The sequence below is a fragment of the Oncorhynchus clarkii genome, chromosome 13 (assembly GCF_045791955.1).
Source record: "Oncorhynchus clarkii lewisi isolate Uvic-CL-2024 chromosome 13, UVic_Ocla_1.0, whole genome shotgun sequence".
NCBI classification, from domain to species: Eukaryota; Metazoa; Chordata; class Actinopteri; order Salmoniformes; family Salmonidae; genus Oncorhynchus; species Oncorhynchus clarkii.
Genome location: NC_092159.1, coordinates 33619079 through 33640580, shown reverse-complemented (window position 1 = coordinate 33640580; position 21502 = coordinate 33619079). Strand labels below are relative to the sequence as shown.

Here is a 21502-nt window from a genome sequence, read left to right as displayed (position 1 = left end):
GGCACAATTTTTCATATATCAAACTACTTATCATATAAAGCATAATATAAAATGTATATTATATTGAATATTTCAGAAATAAATAGGACTGACAAATCGTTAACACAAAGTTAAGGGCACCAGATGATCCAACAGGGCATATATAGTGTGCCAAAGACTTAACATTTGCTCTGTGCTGGTGAAGAATTCATAACTTTGGAGAGACGGGATGGTTCTAACACTTTTAGCATTTTTGTCAATTTCTCAGAGATTGTTTGAGCTGCTACATTCAAAATGTGATAGGAACGGCTTCCATCTGTCTGCTACCAATAGGTATAGGTGTTATCTCTCTAAATCAAACAGACAAGGAGTAAAATGCTACAATTTATGTCACCTCCCAGGTCAGTTGTAACAGGGCCTGGGGTGAAATGTAAGAGTTAAAAAAATGCAAAAATCATGATATGCAACGAAATATTGAAAGCCTTACTGAGACCATGAGAACAACATTGCCACGTCCCCTTAAGGATAGGACCCCTTTTTTTTTACATTTTCGCCTAAAATTACTTACCCAAATCTAACTGCCTGTAGCTCAGGACCTGAAGCAAGATATGTATATTCTTGATACCATTTGAAACGAAACACTTTGAAGTTTGTGGAAATGTGAAATTAATGTATGAGAATATAACACATTAGATCTGGTAAAAGATAATACAATGAAAAAAACATTTCACTGTAACAGCTACTGTAAATTGGACAGTGCAGTTAGATTAACAATAATTAAAACTTTCTGCCCATATCAGATATGTCTATGTCCTGGGAAATGTTCTTGCTACTTAAAATGTCATGCTAATCACATTAGCGCACATTAGCTCAACCGTCCTGTGGGGGGGGACACCGATACCATAGAGGGTAACATTTTGTGCAGCAGAAATAATAAAATAATAATAAAAATCATAAAATGTGTATTATTTTTTTACGTTCCATTAACTGGCCCTTCTCAACCACTACAACAACATCTGGACTAAACAACAACATCTGGACTAAACAACTGAATGTGGTGTCCCTTATGTAAAAAAAACCTCATGAATTCCACAAGTGAACACGTGTCATTTTCTGTGAAGTTAATGTGATAAAATGTGACAACGTGAGCATGTGAGACATTGAAGGGACATTTGATTATCTGACACAGGTTGCCCCGGCAGGAGTTTGCCCTGGGTAAAAAGTCATTGCATTTGGTTTGGAACCGGGCTGCCTCCCGGGCGTGAACCAGGTGCCCCGCTCAACGCCCACGGCGAAGTTGGCTCAAAACAAAAGTGACATACTATACATTAAGCAAGTGGATGTTCTCAAGACACTTGTTCTATCAGTCATCAGGACGTCACGATGGTCCCAGATGATCCCAAACCATTATAATAAAGTAATGGTATGGTGGTTTTAAAGTAAGTGGTAAACTGTTCATCTAAAATATAACTCCACCTGGGATTTGACCTTATAACCACTGGATTTGAGGTGTGCTGATCTTTCTGCAGCACCAACATGTCTGGCAGCATTCCTCCTGTGGCAATTTGCATGCCCAGCACCCAGACCTCCTTAGGCTAACCCTGACCCTTGCAGCCATGAGCTATCTTCAATTTTTAGCCACATGATCAAACTTTAGCATTGATAGCGTACATATAATATATCTACACACTGGTTATAAACCTGATAAGTTTGGTGAACGACAAAGCAGGTGATGCTATCTGCAAAATACATTTGGTCAATTTGTTTAATTTCTTACCTCAAAATCATATTTTTTTCAATAAAATCGGCAGTCTATCACAGGGTCTTGCTTCTTCACAATAAATAGTGCACAGTGAGTCACATGATTCTAGCTTGTTCCTGATTAGAGATATTGAGAGTGTTACAACTGTCCTGTGTTACAACCATCCCCGGTCTCTCCTAACTATCCCCGCTATGATAACCTTTCAGAGGAGGATACACTAAGTCTGAGTCCCAAATGGCACCCTATTCCCTACATAGTGAATAAGGAGGCATTTGGGACTCAGCCTTCACTACTGTGTGCCCTCTTCTGATGTGTAACACGGGGGATTTACATATTACCTATTACCTATATTACCTATTCCTGTAGTCGATAGTACAGCACATTTCTATACGCGAGGGGAGGTCCTCGGGACTAATCTGAAACACACAGGTTCTCTAACATCAGGGAGTGGAGCATGGGAATAATAGGCAGAGGTATAGTGAACAACCCACAAATATTTGACACCATAATTTCATCTTCAGCTCCAGGCATACATGTTCCTTGGAAGCTCTAGCTCGTACTGATTCCCTATCACAGGACATAAAAAAAACTTTAGAGGACAGACAACTCCTCAATTCTATTCAATATATGCCTGAGCTATGGCATAACACAGATCAGATCAATTACTCGTGTTCACAGAACATGTTGCACAATACTCTCACGAGGGAATGCCAAGGGGAGAAGGAGAGTGGGTCAAATTGGCATATGGGTACTCTTGCCATACACACTTACAAAATCCCCGGATATACTTCAGAATGTGGACTAGCCCAATGTTGCCACTCCCATCCTCCCTGCGCATACCAACCTTCTCATGGTAATGCGACTATGTAGAACAACAAGAACAGCCATGTTAAATACTGAAAGCCACACCCGTAATTACAATCAACAGAGGCACAAGGCTGCATTCATCAACTCAACAGTTCCACCCTGTCATATCTTTCCCCTCAATTTTTGAAATGTGTCCTCACGTTTAACCAAGGAAGCAAAAAGTTTGCCACGCTGACCCTCAACATGTGAGCCCCTCAGGGGTGCATGCTTAGTCCCCTCCTGTACTCCCTGTTCACCCACGACTGCTTGGCTGCGCACAAGTCCAACGCCATCATTAAGGCTGCTTAGACCACCTATAGAGAGGAGGTCAGTGATCTAGCAGTGTGGTGCCAGGACAACAACCTCTCTCTTAACATCAACAAGACAAAGGAGCTGATCGTGGACTACAGGATACGGAGGGCCGAGCACACCCCTATCCACATCGATGGGGCTGTAGTGGAGCGCGATGAGAGCCTCACGTTCCTTAGTTCCACATCACTAAGGAATAAACATTGTCCACCCAGACATTTGTGAAGAAGGTACGACAATGCCTCTTCCCCCTCAGGAGGCTGAAAATATTTGGCATGGGCCCTCAGATCCTCAATGTTCTACAGATGCACCATTAAAGGCATCTTGACTGGTAGCATCACTGCTTGGTATGGCAAATGCTTGGCATCCGACTGCAAGGCGCTACAGAGGGTAGTGCGTATGGTCCTGCCATCCAGGACTTCTATACCAGGCGGTGTTAGAGGAAAACATTTGTCAAAGACACCATCCACCCAAGTCACAGACTGTTCTCTCTGCTACCGCATGGCAAGCGGTACCAATGCACCAGGTCTGGAACCAACAGGACCCTGAACAGCTTCTACCCCCAAGCCATAAGACTACTAAATAGTTAACCAAATAGCTAACCAGACTATCTGCATTCACCCTCTTTGCACTAACACTGTTGCTACTATTTATTATCTATCCTGTTGCCTTGTCACTTTACCCCTACATATATGTACATATCTACCTCAATTACCTCATACCCTTGCACATCAACTCAGTGCTGGTACCCTGTGTATATAGTCAAGTTATCATTACTCATTGTGTATTTATTCCTCGTGTTATTTTCTTTCTATATTTTTCTCTCTGCATTGTTGGGAAGGGCCTGTTAATTAAGCATTTCACTGTAAGTCTACACCTGTTGTTTACGGAGCTTGTGACAAATTACATTTGATTTGATTCTGTAACACAACACTTTGCAGCCCGTGGGCCGACCCCTGCTGTAGAACGACAGGAACAGCCACCGGCACTGACAGAGGCATAAGGCTGCGCTCACCAACTCAACAGTGCCACCCTGTTACACATGTACCATCCATGTGATGTGGTGGAAACCTGGGATTCTGGCCCTGAGTCACCTTACCACCCAGAGAGGAATGGCTTACTGCACTATGCTTCTGTGTTTGTAGTTAGTCCTTACAGTAGAATCCATAGGCCACCTCTGAATTCAACAGATACACAGTAAGTACAGTGCTGCCATCTGCTGGGCATTGTGAGTAATCAAGGGAGGCTACTGTATGAGGCGCCAACAGTTTTCCCTCCTAGAAATAGAAGTGTTTCTCAATCTCAACCCAGTCTTCGGTGACCACAAATCACTAGTTTTACACGTGGTCCATTCCAACACTAACACACCTGATTGAACTAGCCCAACTAATAATCAAGCTCTTGTGATTAGTTGAGTCAGGTGTGTTAGTGTTAGAATGGATCAAATATTGAGAACAGTGGCCTATAGAGGCCCTCATGTCCTGAGCATGTATTCCAGCATTAGATGGGGTTAGCTAAGTGGCTAGCTGAGACAGTCTGACATAGGGATCCTCCTTGCACTGCTCTTCCTGCCTCCTCTCTCTCCTCCCTGCCTGCTGCTCTTGACTGCCCCCTTTAGGTGGCCCAGAAGACTGCACATGGCCCCAGCCCCCAAGTGCCTGTAGAGCCGGGAGGAAGCAGTACCCAGAGGTATGTAGGGTAGGGTCCACTGGGGGCAAGGTGAAGGGGGTGGTGGTGGTGGGCCTGTACGCTGGAGGAGGGTCTTCATTCTCACTGGGTGGTGAGCAGGTGGACATAGAGCTAGGTTGGGGTGGGAGGAGCTCTGACTTGGGCCATGCCATGATGACGACATTGTTGCCGTTGTTGTTACCAATGTTCTTACTGTCGTTCGTTGTTGATCTGGACAGGCCAGCACTGATCTGAGGCATCGCCACATAGCCCTCACTCAACTCCAAGGGGGATGGGGCAGACCTCTCCAAGGAGGAGGGAGAAGAGGGGTCAGAGTTAGAGAGAGTGTTGTCGGACTCCTCACAGGGAGGCTCCAGACTCAGAAACTCACTCCGCGCCGGTGAACTGTCACCACACAAGATGTAAGGGCCACTGAAGCTGAATCCGGATGAGTCTAGAGCAGGAGGGCAAGATCTGTCCACAGACAACAGAAGTATTGAGGAAAAGTTTTGGTCATACTTCTTCCACTCCTCCTTGGTAATGGAATGGAACAGTCCATTGGCCTTTACATCTGGGGTCAACCACAATGGATTATCTGAAGAGCTGCAACACAAGAGTGAGTTACGGCTTAGGGTTGAGCCAGGTCACCGTGTGTACGAGTATTATTTTAGAAGTGTTGGATAGTGTAGGTTAGAAGCATAAAGATATGAGCTAATTTTACCAGCTAAAGCAGAGACTGATATCCTCCCTGCTCTCCAGTGTCTGTACGCTGCAGATGTAGGTATTTTCACTTCTCTCACTCTCGGGAAATAACAACCTATCAGGAGACTTCTGGGAAAGAGAGGACATACCATTATCTGTGAATGATGAACTAGGAAAGATGGATGCATGGAGGCACGTGCACAGATAGAGGTCTACCTGAGCCCGAGCACCTGCCCCTTTGCCCTTCCACACCCGTTTTCCCTCACACTCGCCCTTTTGGGTGGCGGTATATTTTTTGTATACCGTTTGTCGTTGTTGTTCTGAACCCATTGCCCCCAAGTCGTCGTGACATCGTCAAGTTCACTAGCTAGCAGATGTACATCAATCGACATTCAGAGGCACTATAACTAGCTTGCTTACAATTTTGTACATGACTGTAAATAGGCCAATGCTAAAACATGTTTACATTTTCACTACAGAGGCTGTTAGTAGGTTATGAATTTTGAGATATGAATTGCCCCTTTTTTCATTTCGAGCACCAGCCCCCTGAAAGGTCTGTGCACAGCCCTGGATACATACATTGTCATTTATAGTGGTTATGAAAAATATTTTTTGTTCACAGTCTAAGACAATTTTTTATTATTATTGAGTGCAGTTGTCATATAGCTGAATAGTCCACAGTGAGATGCTTTGTGAATAATGCTGGATGAATACTCAGCCATTCAGATGTATTCAGACTGACCTCAATGACCTCTCCCAGTGCCTTGCTCTTGAGGGGCGACGGGACAGACACCTCCCACAAGACTAGCCTCCTACAGACAGAAAACGAATGGATGGAATGGATGGAAAAATGAACGAATAGAATGACAGGTAACTGCCAAAATAAAGGATAGGGTGCTGGACCACCATGAGCCAGAACAGCTTCAATGCACCTTGGCATAGATTCTACAAGTTTCTGGAATTATACGAGAAACTACATCATTTGGCATTTTGTTGATGTTGGTGGAAAATGCTGTCTCAGGCGCCGCCCCAGAATCTCCCATAAGTGTTCAATTGGGTTGAGATCTGGTGACTGAGAAGGCAATGGCATATGGTTTACATTGATTTCATGGTTTACATTGTTTTCAATCTCATCGTGACCACTCGTGGCCTGTGGATGGGTTATTGTCATCCTATGTAGCCAAAATAATGGTCTGCCCAGCAATTGCTTAATTAACTCAGAAACCACACTTGTGTGGAAACACCAATATACACTACTTTGTATTCCTCATTTACTCAAGTGTTTCCATTGTTTTTGCAGTTACCTGTAGTTTAACACTAGTAATAACACAAGGGTGAATTCAAATGATAGAAAAACAATAGAAACAGTTGGAGAAGTCTGAGTAATCACCTGTGACAGGCTGGTATCGTAACATAGAGAGTGATGAAGACAATGGCCACCAGTACACTGATGAAGACGTAGAGGAAGGTGGTGATGGACCAGGAAGCTACCAGGAGACATGGGACAAAACATGCATATGTAAGAGTGGAAAATGTAGTTGATGATGATTGATGAGTAATTGATTAGTAGTGTCTGGAAATTCCTGTCTGTCACGTGAACTGATTGAGATGGTGGTTGCTTCAAGAGAACAAAGTCACATTTTATCAGCTCCTGTATGCTGCCTTCATCAAGTCTAGTCTTAATTTCTTCTCGTTTCACTCTCTGAACCCTCCAAACAGCGTGTTACACACATTTCAGTATTATGGTAGTTCAATGATAAAACATCCAATTCATCCAAGCTCATTGTTCACATGAAAGCAAATATCATGACTTCAGATTAGACTAACACATGGAAGCAAAGAAAACTCTCTTCAATACATAATGAAAGTCTCTGTTTTTGAAAACCTTCTTCAAGGGATTTGAACTTTGGTGCTTTTTCATTCAGCATCACATTATAGTTTTTTGAGCTCCACCCTTTTGATATGGATCACATCCCCTCATTTGTACTTGTTTTGTTCAGACTGGTTATCTCTGATGATAAAATATGTTTTCAGAGTTATAGGCCAAAAAATAATAGAAATAGCTTGGTCCAAGTTTGTGCTCTTGCCAACTCCATTGCTGTCATTATCAAGCCATATATAGCAAATGACATGACAATGAATGACAAGGAGTTGGCATGATGGCAAAAAATCAGGCTAGAATAGAATAATAGAATATTATTAAAAACATGCTTCAACTAGGAGATACAATCTAGGTCCATTACCTGGTTGTGAGGTCCACTCCACTGGGTCGGTCCATTCTGAGGGGGGTCCTTCGAAAGTATCACCCCTTCCCGGGACCACCAGAGCTCTCATCTTAACCAGGTAGCACTCAGAGGGGCGCAGGGACCCCCCCAGGATGGAGAGTGAGAGGGACCCCTGGGAGACATTGAGGAACCTAGTATCCTCCTGAAAAAGAAAAGGTTGGACAGAACCAAGTGAGACATCAGTCATCATCAAATGATCTGTTCATGAGATGCTTAAAAAAGCAAGTCTATCTCGCTTGATGAGCGTTCTTTAGATGATGACCTAGAGATTATCAAATGTAATACTGAACATGAAAAGACATTGCTTTTGGATCATCCCACTTCCTGTGAAATTATAGCACAAAAATAGATCAAATACTTATCCTACCTGAGTGTCATTACTCCAGTAGTGCACCTGATAGGTGAATTCAAAATTAGATTTTGGCGGATTCCATTTTAGAATCCAGTTCCCATCTCTCGCTTCTATCTGCACGTGGAGTGGACGGTTTGGACGAACTGTATAGAGAGATACATAAAAAATCAGACATCAAGAATCTTTAAAGAGATTGAACTTGATCTTAAACAGGCTGGTGTGATTATATTCAATCTCTCTCTATCCCAGTCTGCTGTTCCCACATGCTTCAAGATAGCCACCATTGTCCCTATACCCAAGAATGTAAAGGTAACGGAACCAAATGACTATCGCCCAGTAATGCTCACTTCTGTCATCATGAAGTGCTTTGAGAGACTAGTTAAGGATCATATCACCTCCACCTTACTTGTCACCCTAGATCCACTTCAATTTGCTTACCACCCCAATAGGTCCACAGACGATGCAATCGCCGTCACACTGCACACTGCCCTATCCCATCTGGACAAGAGGAATACCTATGCCTAATACCTAACACCATAGTATAATCCAAGCTCATCATTAAGCTTGAGGCCCTGGGTCTGAACCCCGCCCCCCTGTGCAATTGGATCCTGGACTTCCTGACGGGCTGCCCCTAGGTGGCGAAGGTAGAAAACAACAACTCAACACTGGGGCCCCACAAGGGCGCGTGCTCAGTCCCCTCCTGTACTCCCTGTTCACCCATGACTGCGTGGCCATGTGCGCCTCAAACTCAATCATCAAGTTTGCAGACGATACAACAGTAGTAGGCTTGATTACCAACAATGACGAGACATCCTACAGGGAGGAGGTGAGGGCTCTGGGAGTGTGGTGTCAGGAAAATGATCTCTCACTCAACATCAACAAAACAAAGAAGATGATCGTGGACTTCAGGAAACAGCTGAGGGAGCACCTCCCTATCCACATCGACAGGACAGCAGTGGAGAAGGTGGAAAGTTTCAAGTTACATGGCGTACATATCACTGACAAACTGACATGGTCCACCCACACAGATAGTGTGGTGAAGAAGGCAAACTGACATGGTCCACCAACACAGATAGTGTGGTGAAGAAGGCAAACTGACATGGTCCACCCACACAGATAGTGTGGTGAAGAAGGCAAACTGACATGGTCCACCCACACAGATAGTGTGGTGAAGAAGGCACAACATCACCTCTTCAACCTCAGGAGGCTGAAAAAAATTGGCTTGTCACCTAAAGATGCACAATTGAGAGCATCCTGTCAGGCTGTATCACCGCCTGGTACGGTAACTGCAGCGCCCACAACCGCAGAGCTCTCCATAGGGTGGTTCTGTCTGCACAATACATCACCGGGGGCAAACTACCTGCCCTCCAGGACACCTACTGCACCCAATGTCACAGTACGGCCAAAAAGATCATCAAGGACAACAACCACCCGAGCCACTGCCTGTTCACCCTGCTATCATCCACAAGGCGAGGTCAGTACAGGTGCATCAAAGCTTCTATCTCAAGATCATCAGACTGCTAAATAGCCATCACTAGCACAGAGAGGCTGCTGCCTACATACACAGACTTGAAATCATTGGCCACTTTTATAAATGGAATGCTAGTCACTTTAATAATGTTTACATATTTTGCATTACTCATCTCATATGTATATACTGTATTCTATACTATCTACTGTATCTTAGTCTATCCCGCTCTGACATTGCTCGTCCACATATTTATATATTCTTAATTCCATTCCATTACTTAGATTTGTGTGTATTAGGTATTTGTTGTGAAATTGCTAAACACGTGTATGTGACCAATACAATCTGATTTGATTTACGAACGTATGTATTTTTTGCAGGATGTAACATATCATACGAAATGGACAGTTGTGGCTGGCTAAAATTATACAAAACCTTCTAGCCTCACTTTTGATAATACGCTTCCGGAATCAGCAGAAAATTGTGCCTGTGATACCACAATACAAACTCCAGGTGGCAGCACTGATACGCAATCACTGAGGCAGTATATTTATATATATATATCATCATTAATTGAGTATCAGCTATGAGATTTTATTCTCCTTCAAATATCACCCCTGTGTCGGAGTGAAAATTACTCACTGTTTTTATGTGTTTTAAACGTTTTGCTGTTGCATGTGGGGATGAGCTCCACCTCTAGCTGTTCTGAGTCTGGGACAGGGAAGGAGCAGCTGTATTTGAGTATTGGACCCCTGGACGGAGCGCTGAACATGGTGTTAACACAGCATTTCTGGGCTCTGGAGAGATGGCGAAAGGGATAGATAGAGAAGAGGGAGGACAATGCTGTGAAGGAGAGTAGACATCCTTGAGACTGAAGTGAACTGTTTTGTCTCTCATCCATGGGCACCCACACGTGAACGCATGCACAAACGCACACACACACAGTGCTTTGGCAGCAGATCCTAACTCACGGTGCAGTGTGGTTGCGTTTGCAGGACAGATGGAAGGTAAGGAACTGAGCCAGGTCTCTCTTCACCTCCCAGCTGCATGTCACCACTTTCTCGTCATCCACCACACACTGCGCACTGGAGGGGCCTGGCACAGGGTCTGCGTGAGGGAGGGTAGGGAGGTGAGGGAAAGAGGGAGGGAGGGAGAAGAGAGAGACAGAGAGAGAGTCAATTAGGGAGGACGTGAGTGAACAAAAGGAAAGAAGACATTGATGCACGACTGAGCAATGCTGTTCCAAACACATGACATGATGAGATCACAATGCCCTGACACCTCCACGTAAATCACACACAATGCTATAAAGTCCCTCATAAGAATTGAATTACAAACTCATTACAATCCTATAAAACTAATACATTAGGATGAAGTATGTTTATGTACAATTAATTCGGAAAGTATTTAGACACCATTACTTTTTCCACATTTTGTTACGTTACAGCCTTATTCTAAAATTCATTAAATAGTTTATTTCTCCTCAATCAACACACAATACCCCATAATGACAAAGCAAAAACAGGTTTAGACATTTTTGCAGACAAAAAAAAACAATTTAAAAAATGAAATATCATATCTTCTTGTGTATGACGCTACAAGCTTAACACACCTGTATTTGAGGAGTTTCTCCCTTTCTTCTCTGCAGATCCTCTCAAGCTCTGTCAGGTTGGATGGGCACAGCTATTTTCAGGTCTCTCCAGAGATGTTCGATTGGGTTCAAGTCCAGGCTCAAGGACGTTCAGAGACTTGTAGGGAAGCCACTCCTGCGTTGTATTGGCTGTGTTGCCTTGTTTCAAGGTGAATCTTCATCCCAGTCGGTGGTCCTGAATGCTCTCGAGCAGGGTTTAATATTTCCCTCGATCCTGACTAGTCTCCCTTTCCCTGCCGTTGAAAAACATCCCACAGCATAATGCTGCCACCACCATGCTTCACCGTAGGGATGGTGCCAGGTTTCCTCCAGACATGACGCTTGGCATTCAGGCTAAAGAGTTCAATCTTGGTTTCATCAGACCAGAGACTTTTGTTTCTCATCATCTGAGAGTCCTTTAGGTGCCTTTTGGCAAAATCCAAGCGGGCTGTCTTGTGCCTTTTACTGAGGAGTGGCTTCCGTCTGGCCACTCTACCATAAAGGTCTGATTGGTAGAGTGCTGCAGAGATGGTTGTCCTTCTGGAAGTCTCACCCATCTCCACATAGGAAATCTGAAGCTCTGTCAGAGTGACCATCGGGTTCTTGGTCACCTCCCTGACCAAGGCCCTTCTCCCCCGATTGTTCAGTTTGGCCTGGGGGCCAGCTCTAGGAAGAGTCTTGGTGGTTCCAAACTTCTTCCAATTAAGAATGATGGAGGCCACTGTGTTCTTGGGGACCTTCAATGCGGAAGACATTTTTTGGTACCCTTCCCCAGATCTGTGCCTCGACACAATCCTGTCTCAGAGCTCTGCAGACAATTCCTTCAACCTCATGGCTTGGTTTTTGCTCTGACATGCACTGTCAACTGTTGGACCTTATATAGACAGGTGTGTGCCTTTCCAAATAAATGTCCAATCAATTGAATTTACCACAGGTGGACTCCAATGAATTTAAACATTTCAAGGATGATCAATGGAAACTTGATGCACCTGAGCTCAATTTCGAGTCTCATAGAAAAGGGTCTGAATACTTATGTAATTAAGGTAATTATTATTTTTATTTTTTTATTACTGTTTTCACTTTGTCGTTATGGGGTATTTTGTGTAGATTAATGAGGGGGAAAAAATATTTAATCATTTTTAGAATAAGGCTATAAACGTAACAAAGTGTGGAAAAAGTCAAGGGGTCTGAATACTTTCCGAAATAACTTTATGTACAGTAGGATTGCCACTCACCGTCCTCAGTCATCCAGGTCACTAGAGAGCTCCACTCACTCCACAGTCCCGTCTTCCCCTTTGCCCTAACCTTGGCCTCATACTGGCAGCCAGGCACCTGAGCTTCAGGCTCCAAACTCAGCTGGGTGTCTTGAACCTTCACTGCCTGCACAGAGAGAAACAGACAAAGACTGTGGTTGAGTCCCAAAAGTAAAAGTAGCTCTCCATTGGGCACATACATCAACTCAACGTCTATTCCATGTTGGTTCAACATAATTCCATTGAAACAGCATTGATTAAACCCGTGTGTGCCCAGTGGGTTCCTTTCTTTGTCTCATTCCCTACATATGCACTAGTGTGAAGCACCTGGTCTGGACAGGTGAAAGTAGACTTCCTGACATAATCTTTAAATTGCTTTCACCTGTCCTGTAGTTTCAAATCAGTGCAGATGAAAGGGTGGAAACCACTTCAGACTATTGAGACAGAGCCCTGATCTTTATCTGACTTGGTGGTATTGTTTTCTGTACTTCCGCCGTGTGACATCCTCTCAGTCTCAGATAGTGGCACGGTAAACTTTGGTGAGGATTTTGATGTACAAGATGAGCGAAGCAGGAACATGGACGTCACCAGGACCTTAGCCCCGAATGATTTTCGGTCAGCCCTGAATCTTTCGCGCTACTGCAATGGTGAAAAACAATGGTAGTTACAGTTCATATAAGGAAATCAGTAAATTATAATAAATTCATTAGGCCCTAATCTATAGATTTCACATGACTGGGCAGGGGCGCAGCCATGGGTGAGCCTGGGAGGGCATAGGCCTACCCACTGGGGAGCCAGGCCCAGCCAATCAGAAAGATTTTCCCCCCACAAAAGGGCTTTATTACAGACAGAAATACTCCTCAGTTTCATCAGCTGTCCGGGTGGCTGGTCTCAGACAATACCTCAGGTGAAGAAGCCGGTTGTGGAGGTCCTGGGCTGGCATGGTTACACGTGGTCTGCGGTTGTGAGGCCGGTTGGACGTACTGTCAAATTCTCTAAAATTATGTTGGAGGCGGCTTATAGTAGAAATAGTAGAAAACTTAACATTACATTTTTCTGGCTGTGTTTAACTCGATCTTCTCTAAAATTGGATTAGCTCGGCCAGTTAGCCACACTTACTTACAACATTCAAGAAGATCAAAATCCATATTCCCATGAAACTGATTGGGATCAAATGGTTGGCATGCATGCAGCATGGACGTTTAACCTGTAAAACGCGAAGTTTACGATTGACAGTGATGATGGCCTAATTTATAATAAGGCAAGTCTAATTTGGTGTTTTAGGATTTTCTGAATGAAAGGTTTCATGTTGGTACCAACTTTCATTCAGAAATGGCTTAATAATAATTTATAAAATGGTGCTCCAGGAGGCTACCTAAAAAAAATAGCACTGGTTATAATAAATGTAAAGCAATCGCCATGTGTGGTCAACTGATCCCCCCCCCCAACACCATTTTGATTGGGACAGGTTCCTTGTGCTGTTTTGGGACAAGCATGGGAACTCATCTTGATAAATCAATCAATGTCAGATTTTTTGTTTTCACCGAATCTCCGTTTGGATGTTAGGTTACAATTATGCTGGGTAATGTTAGCTAAGTTGCGGTGAGTGCTCATGGTCATTAGTCTAGCATTTAAAAGCATTGCAGATGTTCTCTACACACATACACTAAACCTATAGCCTACCTGTTGAGCTACGCTGATATTTTCCTCAACTTTCCAAGACTTTTCTGATGCATTTCAGTCACTTAGCCTACTGATGTAAATACACATTGTACACTATTCAAGTCATTTGACATATTTGTTGATCTTGTTTAAAAAAGGTCATGCAGTAAGGACTACATTGTTTTAATAACAATATAGCTGAAACCACTATTGGCTTCATTGACTTACTGAATTTATGCTAATGTAATTTTAGGCTAGGCTACTAGCTGATATATTACTTTAAATATTACTCTAACAGTAGGCCTTCCTATACAATAACAATTGCGGGGAAATTCTGTTTAAATACGTGAGTGCCACTGAAAAGTTGGTGTGCTATAGTTTCCTACTTATATTGTAGTCCTAAGATCTGTGTATCCACTCTTTTCATTGGCCTATGCTATGTGTTGCATTTAAGATATGGGTTGTTTGACATTTACATATTGAGATCACAAAAACAGAGTAGCTTGACATTTTGATCATTTGTGTGGTATAAAAAAATATATTATTGGAATGTCTCCAGTCATGTAAAATTATAGAATTATCATTAGAATTACAGGAAATGATTTCAGAAAATTCCTTATCTTCTCACACAAACCCCTCAGCCCCTGGTGTTCAGGACTGAGCCCCCAAATGTTATGAAACTCTGGTGACACCCCCGGGCAGGAAGCAGAGGGGTTGTAATGAAGGATTCTAAAGAAGTGATTAATGAGCAAAACTACCCTATGCTTGTGCTTGTTTTGCGTGGGATATCTCATGCCACGATGAATAACCATGAGAGTTAGCATGTCTTTTTACAAGAGGGTCGGAAAACATAAGCAATATGTTAACTAACAGTCCTCCTACACTCTTAGAAAAAAAGGTGATATCCAGAACCTAAAAGGGTCCTTCAGCTGTCCCCATAGGACGACCATTTTGGGTTCCAGGTAGAACCTGGAAGAACCTTCTACATGAAACCCCAAATAAATCTAACTGGAACCCAAAAGAGTTCTAACTGGAACCAAAAAGGGTTCTCCTGTGGGGACAGCCAAAGAACCCTTTTGGAACCCATGTTTCTAAGAGTTTGTATTGTATTTATGAAGATTCAGAAGCACATGAACAGGAGTCTTTGAGAGCACATTGTATGTTAACCTGGTCCCAGATTTGTTTGTGCTCTTGCCTGCTATCCGTGACAATGAGTGATAGGGAATTGGCAATATATAGCACAAACAAGATATGGCACTCAAGCTAATTGTTTGTTACTCAAGTACATACTGTCCAGTCATCCTGGTTAGACCTCCTGTAGTTGACCTGATAGTTGAGAGTGGGGGTCAGGAGGGACGTTGGGGGGTAGGGGCTTTCCCAGCTGAGCAAACGGCCCCCTCTCTCTACAGGCTGCTGTGATAAATGGACTGGTGGACGCACCCTCACTGTAATACACAGAGGCACACACTGTCAAAAACAAATCAACACATAAATGAATAGTCAAATATAGATACAGGATCCTATATATTTGGTCATCTGCTAGCTAACTTGTAACTAAAATTAAACGTGTAGATGTAAAATGATTGAGAAGCAATGATTTATGACAGGGGTCCTGTAATGTTTAAACTCACAATTCTTAGACAGAAGCAGGGCAGGGGGACAGGAGGTCTTGAAGAAGAAGACATGGTTGGTATTGATGCCAAAGTCACGAGTGTTGTACTGACACTGGGCGGTGAGCTTGCCGTTGTTGGCATTCAATGCTGGCTGACCATAGGGTTTACACAGGGACTCACTGGAGGGACAGAGAAAGAGAGGGGAGAGAAAGCGAGAGAAAGAGATAGAGAGAGGCATGAGTTAATTGAGTACATTGTTTCTCGGTGTCCACATTTTCCTTCTCCCCTCCCTCCCTCCCTCTTTCTGTCCTCTCATCACTTCTATCCTTACCGGTTCTCAGTGTCGTCCCAGTAGTATAGGGCTAACAGGGCTTGTGAGGACACGTGTGGACTCTCTTCCCAGCTGCAGCGGACGTAGGAGCTGTAGTCATTGTAGCAGCGCAGGGACTCAAGCACAGGGGACACTAAGGAGAGAGGGAGTGGGAAGAAGGATATATACATAGAATTGGACCGCATTGTGCTGTATGATGTAGTGTACAGTTCTCTCTATAGGGCATAAAAATACATTTCCAAGTGGGTGGCAGTGTTGTGATATTGTCTCAGTATTAATAACACTTTCTATAATGTCCACAATTAAACATTTAACCATATGTCCACATTACACATTTTGTTGTCATCGATATCTGCTAAAAAAAAAAAGACTTTTAGACTTAAACCCTACCATGATATTGTTTGTTCTCCTGGATTGTGCAGTGGTCTTTTCCATTAGAGCAGAGGACCAGGAGAGGGAGAAGTGATCCACAAGACATCCAGAAGATAAGCATGTTTCCTGGGGAGCGCAGGAGGACAGGTCCCCTGGAGCAGAAGAACATGGGCAAGGGTCAGCAGGTGGGTCTCAGTAATTAACCTTCCAGATCTAGACCATCCTGGGCCCGCATTATGTGGACTGACTGCTATATCTGTCAGGGTTCAGAGAAAAATGGCTCAGATACAAAAAGTCTCTCTCTCTCATGCGCACACTAATATCATAATTCTCAAAATTACACCATTACCACTCACTTCCCTTACAGTATATTCTTCACTAAGTGACTCTGATGTTCCTCACACCATCCACTGTGACCACACATCCGTTCTTCTCACCCTTGTTAGCTTTCTCTGTCTGTATGTGTTCCAAATGCCCCTATATTCCCTATATATAGTGCACACTACCCTATGGGACCTGGTCAAAAGTAATGCACTTTATAGGGATTATGGTGGTATTTTGGACGTCGCCTCTGTCTCTTATGACAGTAGTATTGTCTTCATTTTAATGTCATTTTATCAGGCACAGACACTTTGGAAGAGAAGAATTAAAACGAAGTGACAGACAGTTGTGACTGTAGTGGTGTTGAGAAATCCCCCTCAGATACAGTGTGTGTGTGTCTGTGTCTCTGTGTCTGTGCATGCATTTAATGATAAGCATTCTAAGAATACATTGTGGGATAATAGAGGTTAAAATACAAAGAGATGGTAAGAATCCCAAAAAATGATCACTTATATGTAAGCTTATTTATACAACTTAAGTTATTCTCACCTAGTCTCCTCTTAAGTGTTCAGTGAATTCGGTAGTCCTATTTCCAAGAAGTTATGGTGTGTGAGGAAATGTCAAGACTCAAGCCAGATCTGTTCTGTCTGTAGCCTCAACTTTATCTGCTTCCTCTTTTCATGCGGCTGTTTACCATGTGGTCATAAATGACACTTAATCAGCATTCAGCTCCATCACAGTGTGATCAGTGTGCTCCTGGTGAGCACAACACATTGAGAAAAAAAACACTTTTCAACCAGAAATACATATTTTCAACATCTTTTCAACCAGAAATACATCTTTTCAACATCTTTTCAACCAAAAAGGCTTCTTTTCAACATCTTTTCAACCAAAAAGGTGTCTTTTCAAAAGTTTCAACATCTTTTCACATCTTGTGCTATAGTATGGAAATGAAATGCTGCCCTGAGGGTAGTATAAGTAGCATAGTAGGTATAGTATGCATGAATTATGAATATCACTTTCACACAATTTATTTCAAACTAACTTATTCCTTTTCTGTCATCTTATAATTGTCTTGTTGTTACACAAGGGTGAGACTCTAGCCCAGGTATTTTATGAGTGATGGGGATTTCCAACGAGGTGCTACTAAACAGTGTGAAAATTGATCAATGAAGTATCTTAGTTGGTTGAGGCAGTGGCATGTCATTACAGCAATTGACTGCATCACAAATGGCACTCTATTCCCTATATAGTACACTACTTTTGACCAGAACCCTATGATTCCTGGTCAAAAGTAGTGCACTAAATAGGGAATATGGTGCCATTTGGGATGCAAACAATTGATGTCATTTAGGTCCCTTTGGCATGCTAGGACTGCACTTCAGTAGCAGAGCAAATCCACCGTATAATCCACCGATCCTTAGCTAACGCACAGACAGACAGGGAAATGCCTGAGTCTGGATGCTGTGTCAAAAATGGCACCCTATTCCCTACATATTGCACAACTTATGAACAGAGGCCTATGGGGTGCCATTTGGGACGGAGACTGGAAACGATGCTGGGCTGCTAGAGTAGCTTATCCTGCTCCCTGTGGCGTGAAGGGAGAGGCACAATATCTGTAGAAGAACTCATGTCTATTCCCTAGCAGGGTAATGATTTGACTCTGTTAAGTGTATGATACTCACATAGACCACTGATGAGGTTTATAAGCGGGCTCAAAAGGCCAAAACCAACAATCGAACATCATTACTGTGACACAACACAGAAAAAACATGATTTTGCGGTAGAAAGACATTTTTTTGGACCAAATTTACATTGACATCACCTGCATTGTCGTTCAATTCACAAAATGTAAACCAGGTTTATAACCAGTGTGTGTAGATATATTTGATGTAGGTTAGCAGCGCTAAAGTTTGAACGTAGCTAAAATTGAAGATAGCTAATGGCTGCAAGGGTCAGGGTTAGTTGGAACAAACCTCAGGAGGTCTGGGTGCTGGGGATGCAAATGATGGGCCCACCAAGCCTGTATCCCAGGACTACCATACCACTGTCACAACTGTGACTCTGATTGAGTGAACATGTCCAACATTCACTCACACACACACACACAAACATGGAAAAAACATGTGGTTTTGGAAAACTTCACGTGACATTTGAATTTACGTGTTTTTAGAACACTTCACATGTGAAAACGTGTTTTTGGACAACAAAAACAGTGTCTATGATACACACACACAGTGCTTTTAACAGTGTTTTCATCTTACATATTTGACACACTTGACTACATTGTGTATTTATACAATAATTATTATTCAATATGTCATCATCTGGGATTTGAACTCACAACTGCTTGGTTCACGGCATTATGATAATTCTGCTAAGCCACCACACCTGTATTGCTACACTTGAGTTATATACTCAAGAAAAACTATACTACTGTGTTTATCATAGTGATTCAGGGGAAACATTAAAACATAATAATATGACCCACCAACATTAGACAACTATACAGAAAACCGAGAGATTGCTGAGATAAGTAAATTAAATCAATGTTGAGAGAATAGTCAGATTAAAATGAGAACTATTTTGCTAAATGCGTACTGTAGATCAGTGGTCACCAAACTTTTCTAAGTCAAGATCACTTTCGCAGTCAAAAAGCAAGCTGAGATCTGCTGCTCAGATGATTTATTTGTACATTAACCTCACACATACAGTTTTGTAGGAATGAGGTTTGTGCTGTAGGCCTAATACATTATCACAGCATATATGATTGGCCTGCCAATGTTATTAATCAGACCATATTATATTTCAAAACTCGAGCTTTGATAACAAAATAGATCAGTTGGTTTAGCACTTGTGAGGCACTGTGGAGCATGAATTGAAATAATTCGTTTTTTTATTTTACTGGACTGATGGTACCTGCATCTGATAGTCAACGAGATCAAATTACGACGTCAGTGGTCTTCAGGTCGAAAAGTCGGAGCTCTAGAAAAATGCCCGAGTTTCCGACTTGGAATTCCGAGTTGGATGACCGTTTAAAACGATTTTTCCCAATCGCCTCTCACGGTCCCCGCTCTCTCCTTCCTTTCCTCCGGTGAGACTGACCAGAGCGAGGGGACACCGTCTTCCACCTGATGGCGAAACTCGAGTCGCACCGCATCTGCCTCATGCACAAATTCTTGTAGTTCCTATGACCAGAGAATGTGAAATATTCCTTAATATGAAAATCAACACGACGAGCTGCTAATAATAAGAATAAAAAAACGCAGGGCTATCGGTACTCATTCATTGCAGCTGCATCTCGAGCGGAAGTACGGAGACGCACGTTTTGTAATATTGTTGAATAAAAACAGTGTTGAATATAAACTTAAACATGAACTCACTCATAAAAACAACAGTTATTTGTTGTATTCGTTGACAGTCTCTCTGTGGTCATGAATTGAAAAGTTATTCAATCTTACGTAGGGCTAGTAGCCTATTAACCTTGGCACAGTAGTTGCACTCGATTTAGTCACAGATTTGCCGGTCCGCCGGGTTGGCGGAGTTTGTCTCATGGGAACACTTTGCTAACCGGTGCGCAGGACTTTTGAATCAAGTGCATCTACTTGCAACAGATCAACACGGTTTTAAAAAAGGAGCGCAAGCCTTTATCGTTCGTTGGTTTTTCCACAATAAAATACTTGGTGATCGTCTAGGAATGCCTTGAAGATCGATCGTACTAGATGGTAATAGGCGCTCGCGTTGTCACTAGTGACGGTAGGAAATTGACATTGAAATAAAACGAAACGCAGTGCCATAATTTCGCAATTTCAATTATGGCACTGGGTGTCATATTCCATATTCTAGTGTCTGGCCTGTGATCAAGTCAGGTCTGCGTCACAAATGGGACCTTATTCCCTACATTATGCACTACTTTCACCCAGAAAATGAGTGCACTCTATGTAGTAGGTTTCCATTTTGCAACAAGGCCTTATTATGTTGTTTCTACTTCACTTGCATAACTACCACAAATAAACCAGCCTTTTGCCATCTGTTCCTGTCTGTAAGCTCTCTGAACATCTACTGTTGTATTCAAATAAAGTTATTCTATTTGATTCTATTCATTTCTATTCAATTTGATTCCATTATATTTCCTTAGGGCCCCTCACCCCTATCCCTCATGAGCAGCAGTCATACAGTGCCCTTCTAATGACAAACCTGGCATGTCTGTGTCAAAGTCACACATACAATTAACCCCTGAGTCCCTGAGCTCAAATCAGATTCTCTCAGCTCACAGCAACGCTGTTCACTTCACTCGCACCAGAGTCCACCTGGTCACGTACTCAGAAACACTCCTCTAGTCAGTCAGGTGTGTTTGCTGTTCTGCATTTGAGAAAACACCAGTTGAGAGAACACCTGACTTTTCACAAAAGCATCCCTTTCTGTGGCTTATCAAGTATACTATGTTGGACTATGACCTTGTTGTTTAGGTTAAAACAATCTGACATACTCTTAATCTCTACTCAGTCCAGTGAGAAGAGGTCGGGCTACACATCTGACCCGGGTCTCCTTTCTATGTTTCTTCCCTCGACTGAGTTTTTTTCTGGCCACTGTGCTCTCGCTTCTGCTTTTCTTGGTCTTTGAGGACTAGGCCGGGTTACTGTAAAGCATTGTGACAACTGCTGATGTCAAAAGGGCTTTGTCAAATAAATGTTATTGATTGGTTGATTAAGGTCAAAGAGTGTGAATGGGAGGCAACAGTATACTGCAGTTTGTTTGTGTTCAACTCCCTTTTCCATTCACCATCTGTCTGCAAATGAAATGCTTTAACATTGTGTAACTTGTACACCGGGAGGACCAAACATGAGACACATATTGAAGACGAGAGAAAACAATAACACCTAAGGGCTGATAACAACTGAGGGCTAAATAAAGGGGGAGTAATTCGGGTAGTGATGAAGTCCAGGTGT

The 21502-nt window shown here is 42.8% G+C and overlaps 1 protein-coding gene across 2 annotated transcripts; it reads right to left on the bottom strand.

The window, feature by feature from the left end:
• Positions 1-1730: 1730 nt before the first annotated feature.
• On the bottom strand, positions 1731-17181 carry LOC139364570 (interleukin-3 receptor class 2 subunit beta-like). Of its 2 annotated transcripts, XM_071101409.1 has the most exons (14): positions 17103-17181; positions 16251-16384; positions 15861-15993; positions 15548-15708; positions 15207-15361; positions 12237-12381; positions 10343-10478; positions 10014-10168; positions 7919-8046; positions 7510-7693; positions 6657-6753; positions 6009-6078; positions 5286-5395; positions 1731-5167 (listed from the first exon to the last, which is right to left on the bottom strand). In XM_071101409.1, exons 2-14 carry the CDS (start codon positions 16351-16353, stop codon positions 4411-4413), a joined length of 2334 nt encoding a protein of 777 aa, XP_070957510.1. In that variant the 5' UTR covers positions 16354-16384; positions 17103-17181; the 3' UTR covers positions 1731-4410. The 2 variants fall into 2 exon arrangements, with proteins under 2 accessions (XP_070957510.1, XP_070957509.1); XM_071101408.1 differs by lacking the exon at positions 17103-17181 and having other exon boundaries at positions 16251-16477.
• Between the last annotated feature and the right edge of the window lie 4321 nt (positions 17182-21502).

Bases quoted from the DNA above. Each gene is read 5' to 3' on its own strand.
- LOC139364570 (XM_071101408.1), bottom strand. From the start codon at position 16,401: ATGTTCTTCTGCTCCAGGGGACCTGTCCTCCTGCGCTCCCCAGGAAAC. The intron at 10,479-12,236 runs GTGAGTGGCAAT...TCCCTCACGCAG, and splicing joins GACCTGGATGACTGAGGACG to ACCCTGTGCCAGGCCCCTCC. The intron at 6,079-6,656 runs GTGATTACTCAG...TTCTGTCTGTAG, and splicing joins ACGATACCAGCCTGTCACAG to GAGGCTAGTCTTGTGGGAGG.